Raw genomic sequence first — 10,057 nt, 5'->3', positions numbered from 1 at the left:
GCTCAGACCTCTACATCGGAGAGACCAAACAGACACTTCATAAAAGCATGGCACAACATAGAAGAGCCACCTCCACAGGACATCTGCATCTAAAGGAGGATGCCAGTGTTCCCATTTTGGACAGAGCAGAAGGATGGTGTGAAAGAACCCATCTATGTCAACTGTGAACGGCCATCTTTGAACAGAGGCGGTGGTTCACCACACCAACTGTCTGCCATCTATATGTTTATATTGACATCCTTTGTTGTGTTCCTACCTTTTAAGTTTCTTGGTTAGGTTAAACTACCATAAGGTGTTAACTGATGCCTTAATGCCCACTCACATCCTGGGCCATTTGACCTCAATAAATCACATGATAGGGTGGGGATGGGTTTCACAATGGATTCACCTGAAACCTTGGCTGACTGTGAGACACACCCGTTTTCAGACCTTGGACCTTGTGATTAGGTAGAGGATCAATAGAGGGTCCATGACCCTCTTGCGGACACTCCCATAGGGCTTAAAATCTGGGACTCTCCACCAATTGCGCTTAGAACTGAAGAACTGAAGAAGCTTCTCGGATGAGAGGTGAAACATCCTCAAAACAAAACTTAAAGAAAAGAAGTCCAGATGCTTTTGTTTCCAAGCTCCTTAGACATTTCATTTTGTTCCCCATTCAGATGCTTGACTGGAGCATCACAAGTTCATCTTGACCATGCCATGCATGCCTAAATGAATTGAGTTGTTGCCATGCGATCGGCTGATTAGATATTTGCGTTAAAGAGCAGTTGAACAAGTGTACCTAACATTCAGGAGCAAATGTAATAAACAGTGAATATAACAGGACCAAAACTGCATTCTCCAGCTTCAGTCTGGTGATTTACACCCTTACCTACCTACTTATTATCTATTTAAACAAGTATTAGACTTTACACTTGCATCCAAATAATGTTTGAAAATGCTTTACACAGTACATATTAACAGTTTACTAAGATGTATAAACATAATTTGCATTTTTATAATAACCAGATAATGATCTTCAAACCAATGAATTCATTAGTAAACCTTATGTCCATTTGTTAACAGCAGTTAATTTCCCTTATTGTGGACTTTGTGTGTCGCTGTAATGATCCTGATTCAAAGACCATTCACACTGAGCAATCTTTACTGAGAACATCACTTCTTGTCAGTTCACACACTTTGAATGCCTTTATTTATAGGAAGGGCACCTCTTCAACTCACACTTCCAAAATGAGATCCTTAGCTGGAACACTTGACCTCACTACTCACTTCTCCTTTTGGAGAAGCTGTTCCACAGAGGTTTACCTTTTTCCATCTTGCACTGTGTGGTTATTCAGTGTGGACCATAAAATATGAAAAGCATAAATGTTTAAAGACGTCGAACTTGTCAGCTGTTGTGACTTTAGATAAAAAATATATTTTATGAGTGATTAGTGCTACTTGATAACTTCAAAGGGATTACAGACTTTTTTTTCTTGCAATGGTGTGTGGCATTTCAAAATGATTTATGACAGTGACAGGGTTCAAGTGAGGTCAGTTAGGTAAATTCTCATGTTTGTAACATGAGGATGATGGCACAATGTAAAAAAAAAAAATGTATTTACACTGTAAACTTTGAGTAATTTTCTCTTTCCGATGAGACATACAGCTCTAGGCAAGAGTGTAAAGAAGTGTTTGAATTCAAAAACCAGATACAAAACCTGCTCATTTAAGAATATCATGATCATCAATGATTCCTGTTGTAATGCTCCAATTTCAATTAGTCTTTATTCCATACTGTGATCATGAGAAGAAGATGGTCCAAATGCCCACCTCTCCTATGTGCTGTTATTAATAACTGGCCCAAATACCATCACCCCACTCTGGTTTCTTGCTGGTCAGCTGAGCTGTGCCACTCTTTCCACTCCACTTGTGCAACAAAGGCAACCAGTGCTAAGGGACATCAACTCAATGCCATCCCCTGGAACACAAGCTCAGTCTAAAAACGGTACCTGGTGTCATCTAAATGCATTACAACGCAGCTGCTGCAAGTGAAGGACACAATGCTCAAGCACTAATGCAGGTATACCTTCAGGAGTCTGTTTTGTTTTTGTTTTATCAATCACCTTTAAAAAAAGCGCATACGCAAAATGTGACAGCTCCTTTTTATTTAAATACAAATTTAAAATACACCGATATTTACATAGATACATTTTCTGCTTGCAAAAAAAAAAAGCAACTGAAATCCAAAACAGTGAAAATAATTTTGATTGAAGCAACAAGTGACTGATATTTATTTATATCTCCTTTTATACATACAAGGCTGCCTGTATTAAGACCAGTGGTCATTAATACACCTGCAGCATGAATATTGATGTGGAAATGTACAGAGGGGTCGAAGGGTTATCAGGGTTACAATAATTTCAAGTGAACCCTTTATGCTCACCTGGACTGTACTAGAGTAGCTTTTGCATGAGTCACAGTTCAAAATAATCCTTGTTTATCTTATACTACAGCTTGGTGCAGCCTCTCAGTTCATCCACTGTCTGAAATAACCTGTTTTAGTTCCTCCACCTTTCTGATTGGGCAGCCTTTACAAACAGGAGGTTAGAACAGCAGGTGGGCGGGGCTTCTGAGCTCATAACCCAAGCAGTGTGCCTGAGATAACCACTGTCACTGACATCATATAGTGCAGACAGTAGAAAAACCTGCCTGGAACCTGAGCGTCTGGCTCACAGGAATTACTTGTGCATACGCTGACCTCATTATGTTAAATTTTTGGCATATTTAATATGAGCATTCACTATTATAAGAATCTATATGTATATGTCAGAAAAATCAAGAAAAGCATAATAGGCTAATTCGGAAAATATTTCTGTTTACACTGCCCCTTCTTTTCCAATAAGGATTGGCACTTACAATGAAAAACAAACAAACTCTCTCTGTAATACACTTAAAGACCAAAAAACCTTGATAGTAAAGATGAATTCTAATGTGATGCAACGTTAAAAACACGACACAAAATTTTCATTAACATTACTTATAATTATGTTAGTTCACTTTGAGTCTGGCAATGGTAGGACCATCTTAAATAAAACTACACAGTTAATGCAATACTTTTGTTAAACTGCTCAAAGAAAAAAAAAAAAGACGCTGGAACTACACTTCAATCATATCTTGATTGCTTCTTTTCAAATTTTGATAGTACACAAAGGCCAAATTGCAACATAATACACAAAAGTGGTATTCAATGATTTTACCTCAAACCATTTTTAAATGTATTTATTTTTTTAAATAGTAACAGTGATTCTCAGACTGAATACGCCTGTCTTGGGTTTTGATGACTCATTTTTCTTAATTCCCAAATCACCTTACTAACCAAAAATAAAACAACATACTTCAGTTTCACAAAAATACGAAAACACCTTTTAGCTTTACTGGACCATTTGGACAAAATGAAACATTTTTCACAGAGAAGGTCACACTAAATTACTTCTTTAGCAACTTACGAGTCACCTTTAAAATGTAGCAAAATACAATCAGTTACCTTTAATAGCCCTTTATCACAGAATACTGTGAAGGGGCTGCTTGATTTTAAATTTAAGTCAAGTCCTGACAATGCAACACATAAATGCTACAAATATATTTGCCTTTGTTACTTATATCCATGCATCAAAATGTGTGTAAAGATAAGCTGAAATGTCAACAAATAAGCATGAAACTCATTGATAAATAAGTAATGTTTTATTCTACAGCCCACCGCTACAATTTATAGAAAGATGACTCGAGTGTTTCATCCTCCGGATCACCTTCAAAAAATCTAAACACAAAACAGCCCACTAAGCAAGGACACACCTACATTTTTTAAACTATGACCTAAACTGACTCCTAACAGTTAGAATCCACATAACATGGCAATGTTTATTTATTTTTGATCCAATTACAATATAAGCCACATTCAAATCACAAGAAGCCATCTTTAATTTCCAATTTTTTTTGTTTTTAATCGATCATAAAGATAATTTTTGTGTAACATTGTACTCTTCTTACATTCTTTGTGATACCTTTTACAGTACTGCAGATTTTTCACCCTTTCAACAGGGGTTCTTGGTTGTGCCAATTCTTATTTCCCCACCTTTACTGACTGATACTAGTGCTGGGCTGTAAAACAAGGCATTATTAAAACTACTATGCTAATTTTTCTTTTTTAACGTTCTAAAGCCCAATCCTCACAGCATCCAAGTTAAAGTGACATTTCTCAAATCCTAGTATACTGAGACCACACCTAATTTTCCTCCTTTGCACCTCATACTAACCTACAATAATGCTCTTATAGCATGGCACTGTCAATATGAACGCCTATAAAACTGGTTGAAAAGTGCTGCTGAATAAATTAAAGAACTAAAAGCAATATTATTTTGCAGCAATACCAGTACTTTATTTCAAACTATATATTACTATTTCCATTTGAAATGAAGTCAATGCTAAGTGTAAAAGCAAAGAATGTGCTTTCCTGAAGCTGAAGTTCACTTGATAGTAGTAACCTCAAGTTACAGTGAGACAACTGCTTCGGCAAAAGGGACTCTGTGTCTTATAGAAAAACCGAAGTTTAAGTTTAAAGTAATAACTGAGTCTCCAGCACAATGTAACAATGCTGCGATGACTTACTGTTCTTTCTGCTAAACAAGGATATGGAGGTAGACAGAAAATGGACAAACGTAACACAATGAGAAGGGAGGTGAGCAAAAATTTACTAAGGCAGGAATTACAACATTATGTTTGCAAGCGTTAGATGCGCTACACCTTTGGTAGCCGCTATAACATCTATGAAGCAGTGGAGATTTGATGTAGTGGCCTGCTAAGCCACATCATGCAAGTTTATTGAGGGAATAAAGAGGGTACGGTTTAAGGCCAGATGAAGACGTACACTTGCTGAGATCACGTCTGATGCACCTCATGAAACATCAGCTCTCGTGGGATGCGAGTCTCTGGGCCGTAAAGCTTGCAGGCTCGCCGCTCGAATGCAGCAACATTCTGCTTTACCACTTCATCGAAGAACATGGTGGCTAACTGTGAGTGCAGCAAAGAGCGGAACTCGAAGGATATCTGTTAAACACACAGAAACATAATAATTTAGTTTAAAGAAATACTGCAAATATATATAGTGGGCATGATAGGTTAAAGCTAAGCTTATTTGTGTTCTTGCAAAGATATCAGATGAGATTGGAACACAGTTAGCTTAGCATAAAGAGTGAAAAAAGTGGGACGAAGCCAGTCTGATGGTTTAAAAAAAAACAAACAACAACAACAACAACAACAACAACAACAAAAACAACAACAAAAAAACAAAACAAACAAACACCTGACTGAAAGGTTTCCTGCAGAAATAGATCTTGTTCTGGTGGCATTTCCTTTAACTTGCAGTTAAAGAGGGTGGAGCTGGAGTCTGACCACAGGACAACAAACCCTTTAGAGAGAGTGAAACGATAGTGGCCACTGCTAGTCTTCAGCCAAAATGAACAAATTAGACAGGAAGGGGGCGGGAGCTGCTGATAAGAAGCAACTGACCTTTTAAAATAAGAAGTTGGAGACTGCCAACCAAACAGTAAATCATCTCTTGAATAGATATAAAGTAAAAGTGCGATATAATTGGGTAGCTGCTGTTAAACCTAGGAGGCTGACACAAGTAAATCAAATGTTTGGGAAACACTTCCACAGGTGGTCTCTCTTCCTTCATCTTGTTCACTGTAGATGAAGGAAAAACCAGACCCACACGTAACCACTCATAAAACCACAAAGTGTAATTTTTACATTTGTGCTTTTTCACAGCATAAAAAAAAAAACATTAACTAATGAGCATGAATACAGACTTTAATGATATCAGTCTTCTGATGTATCATCTATCCCATGTGGTATTTAGTACACACAAGCAGTTAAAGTGAGCTACAGGCTAAAGTGAGGCACAGGCTACTTACAGAAAAGTCTACGGTGCAGGTACGTGGGTAACCGGGAATGCCAGGACTAAAGCGCCATATCGTCTCCAGGTGATTGAAGAGCTTTCCATCTGTACACACTGCCTACAAATAACAAAAACAAAGACAATAATTAAAAGTTGTAAAACACAGAAACTGTGTTTGAGTCATATAGTTTATATATAAACAAATTCTAGCAACAGATGGAGCATTAAAAATCACATATCACAATTCAAAAAGACTGGGATAATATTTTTCTACCATTACTTACTTTGACTAGATGAGGTCTAACATTAGTGATCATAGATGTGTATCTTTCCACTACTGGAGGAAATCCCACTTCAAGCTGGGCTTTGGAGTGACCTGCTCTTTTCATGATGGTCTGGGACTTCTTACACCAAGGCACAAAGTGCTTGTACTCGTCAACGTTGGCCACAACATCATACATTTCCTGCATAGAATACCTGTAACAGGAATATCCTTTTAATTAAATTTTTTGTATTAATGATCAAATTTATGATTATAAAAAGGCTCATCAATACTTACCCAAGTATTCTACGTTCAGAGTACTCCTTCCTTTTGTTGGTGAGGCTGATGAAGCTTCTGCTTTGGGAAACCGCTGTCATTGTGTCACAATCTTGAAGGCAAAGCACCCTGGGACTTCTTGTCATCAAAATGCCACATGACGACAAGTGTCTGGAAAGGTAATTAGAATCTGTGTTGAAGTGATGTGCCATAAGCCCCTATCTAGAAAGAGTGCAGTCTGCAACAAAATAGGTCCACTGCTTTCCAGTTTCAACAGTCAGTGAGTGCGCAGATGGACCAGAGAGTTATGAAAGGTCAGTGTTGAGAGCATGCTGGTATTTTCCACGTCTGGTCTTTTTTTGTGAATAGCAAAAAGCTGTAAGGTGACACCTACCTGCTCTGGTTGAACAAATTAGCTTTGTGCTTTCTGGAAGGTAGCCTGTAGGATAGGGGTGAGCAACATTTTTTCCTCATACTGAGAGTTAAGGATCAAACTAAATAAGCAAATTAAAATATTGCTGTATCAAATTATGACACGAAACATTAGATCCTTGTGAATAAAATATTCCACTTAAATGAAGCACCAGTTTTCAAGTTTTTATATAACTTTACCATAAGACATCATAGGTTATGACAGAGAATTTGTTTGCCATTTGTTGGAATCAAGTTAAACAGCAGTGAAGCAGTGATTTATTTTATTCTTTCATCTAAAGATCCATTAACACAAAGTTTACCTTGATCAAGGTCAACCTGATCAAATGGGTTGTGATCACTAGTTAATGCAAGTGATTATGTGTGTGTGTGCTTCCCAAAACATGAAAACATTCATTCATTAAGTCAATGCATCATACTATTCACTGCTACCACACACAGGCTGTTTTGGAAACTGTTCTCCACATTTTGGAAACATGTTATCCATTATGGATAAGCCACCATCTGCACCAAGGTTATTATAATTACTAAAACTAAACTAATAATTAAAACTAGGAGTTACAAAATATTTGAATTAACTGTAATGATAACTAGAATTTATAGAAAATATCAAGCTTTTTAAGTGGCGTTAGGTTATTTTACTTAGATTTTTATTATGCTTTTTCTGTGCTACCTTTGTAATCTTTACCTTATTGAGCTATTCTCTTTTGGCTGCTGTAACACAGAATTTATTAGGAATAAGTGAGGACGTCCCTTTTATACCCCCCCCCCCCCAATTTTTTACACCATTCTTCAGGTCTTATTTTCAGCAGTTTACTTATGGAATAAAATAACTGTGGGGTACTCTGTAATGTTTACATTTCATGCATGAAAGAACAAAGTTGAGTGGTTTATAGTTGTGATTTTACAGTTATGTGAAGTCAATACAACAGTGCAAACGTAGTTAATATCCTTCTATATCAAGTTAGCTTCTTGTAATTTGTTTTCACCAGCAACATGGCACAATTACAACGATTAACTTGCTTGTTTTCATTTATGTTTATGTATATATTCTACAAAAACATTAAAGCAGACTGGACTGCAGAACCCATGTCGAAGGCAGTTGTTAACAGCTGCCTTTACCTGGTGAGACAGTTCTGGTAATTGGTAGTTCTGTTACACTAATCAGCAGTTGCTTCTCAAATGGAGGCTGGTCACACTTTAAAGATAAGAAACCAGAATTATGGAGCTTGATAACATTATCTAGTGACCTTCTCGTTATATATCGTCCGCCCTCAGTGGCGGCAGAGCGTCAGTTCCTCTGTACTGAATGACCAGCTCGGTGCTGTTAACCATAATAATAACAGCCTCCAGTAACTCCCCGACAGGCTCACCTGATGTTTTGTCGCAGGCATCCTCTTTGCACCGCCGTGCGACACGAGCGAGGGGAGCCCACAGTGGCGATCTGGAGAAAGTCACTGAACGTCCGAACACCCATGGGTAATCTCCGGGCACCGGTCGAGGCTGCCATCAAGTCAGCCTCTCCGCTTCAAGAGAGGGAGATCCTGGGTCTGTCGAGCTAGCCCGGGGTCTGCTTTAAGACCGAGGGCACAGAGATTCAAGGGTCCAGTCCAACCTGCACGCTGCTTCGGTGCGGGTATATTAATGAACACGTAGCGTTAGCACAGCCGCTTTCCGAACTGTGAGCGTAACTATCGTTAGTTACGGCAGTCAGCTGCTAACGTTAGCTAGCAAGATTTCCAACAGCCCGACCGATCACGACGTATGGCTACGTTCCGCTGTTTTTTTTAACGTAATACTCACATTACTCCACGCGTCGAGTTCCAAACTTGAAACAAAGTTAAATTATTTACGTCACTTTCTGGCTATAAATATTGCCAAACTGCTGCCAGCTGCGAACGACCTTCTGCTGCTAAATAAAACGCCGGTGGGACAAATTGTTCCTTTCTTCTGTCATCGATTCTGCCCAACAGCTCTGAGAAGAAATGCCGCCCCCTACTCTGCAGGAGGTTAACGGCGGGGAAAAATATTTTTATTTTGTTTTATTTTATTTTATTTTATTTAACTTACGAAAGCACTTTTATATTAGTATAACAATATATATATTTTTAAATATCCTGAACAAAATGCTGTGAGACTGTATAAACAGGGTTCAAGTGTTTGTTTGTTTGTTTTGTTTTTAACTTTGATTAAAATCACCCCTGAAGAAACACAGTTAATATTTTACAAGTTATATTTCTCTTACATCTTTTATCCAATAGCCCACATATATGTGGACGACAACAGTAGGGATGTGTGTGGTAGGAGTGGCAGATGGGATGAAGGTGGGGGTTCTGAGATCTTTCTTTTTTGCATTGGTGATGGACAGGTTGACAGATGAGGTCAGGGAGGAATCTCCAGTCTTCCGTGGAATATGTTGTTTGTGGAAGACATCTGTAGTCTGAGTAGGAAGCAGATGGAGAATAGCACTGGAGAGAAGAAGAATGAAAGTCAGTAGAAGCGAGACAGAACACAGTGTGTGAATGCGATAGAGACAGTAACAGTGAAGCTGCAAGGAACAGAGGCAGTGAAGGTGAGAACGATAAAAGAGGGGAGATAGATCATGTTTAAAAACAAAGGTCCTCAAGCTAAATAAAAAATAACAGTCAATAATTTATAGGCTTATTTTACTGTTTACCATTGTAGCCTTTTTTTTCTTTTTCTTTTTTTTTGCTGTCGCTTTATCAAATAAAAAGAATAAAAACAGAGTGACAACTCATGAAAAAAGTAGCAGTGGATCATTTATTACTAAAGAACACTTTGTTCCACAACAGTAACTGATGTATAGGGGACGAATATTCAGCAAATCTGGATATTTAACTTGATCTTAATTATTACACGCAAGGCCTACATTACTTTTTTTTATCTGTGATTTTTCACTTCAGTTTCACTCTCACACATGGAAATGGAAATGTCTTACTTTTTATTGGCTCTAGTTTTACAAAAAGTAGAACTCCCTTTAACTGAAATGGAGATTTGCATGGATATAGCTCTGCAGTGACAGCCAAAAGCCAGTTAGCGGGTAGAACAATATGGTGGAATGAATGTTTTAAGTTATAGTGATAGAAAAGGGAATGCGTGACTTATCAATGCGATAAAGTGTTTTTGTA

At 37.9% G+C, this 10,057-nt stretch overlaps 1 protein-coding gene across 1 annotated transcript; it reads right to left on the bottom strand.

The window, feature by feature from the left end:
- Positions 1–2,132: 2,132 nt before the first annotated feature.
- Positions 2,133–8,870, bottom strand: coq10a (coenzyme Q10A). Its single transcript, XM_084916455.1, has 5 exons — positions 8,282–8,870; positions 6,498–6,647; positions 6,223–6,415; positions 5,955–6,056; positions 2,133–5,085 (listed from the first exon to the last, which is right to left on the bottom strand). The coding sequence occupies exons 1-5, from the start codon at positions 8,416–8,418 to the stop codon at positions 4,918–4,920; spliced, it is 750 nt and encodes a 249-aa protein (XP_084772581.1). The 5' UTR covers positions 8,419–8,870; the 3' UTR covers positions 2,133–4,917.
- Positions 8,871–10,057: the final 1,187 nt, after the last annotated feature.

Source organism: Perissodus microlepis, chromosome 20 (genome assembly GCF_051167445.1).
Source record: "Perissodus microlepis isolate ML-2025 ecotype Zambia chromosome 20, ASM5116744v1, whole genome shotgun sequence".
Lineage (NCBI taxonomy): Eukaryota > Metazoa > Chordata > Actinopteri > Cichliformes > Cichlidae > Perissodus > Perissodus microlepis.
This window is presented reverse-complemented; position numbering and strand designations above follow the sequence as displayed.

What these genes read in the sequence shown, in the direction of transcription:
- coq10a (XM_084916455.1), bottom strand. Translation starts at nt 8,418, where the DNA reads ATGGCAGCCTCGACCGGTGCCCGGAGATTACCCATGGGTGTTCGGACG. An exon ending in TGCCTGCGACAAAACATCAG is followed by an intron (nt 6,648 to 8,281) that starts GTGAGCCTGTCG and finishes TTACCTTTCCAG; the next exon opens with ACACTTGTCGTCATGTGGCA. An exon ending in TTAGACCTCATCTAGTCAAA is followed by an intron (nt 6,057 to 6,222) that starts GTAAGTAATGGT and finishes TGTTATTTGTAG; the next exon opens with GCAGTGTGTACAGATGGAAA.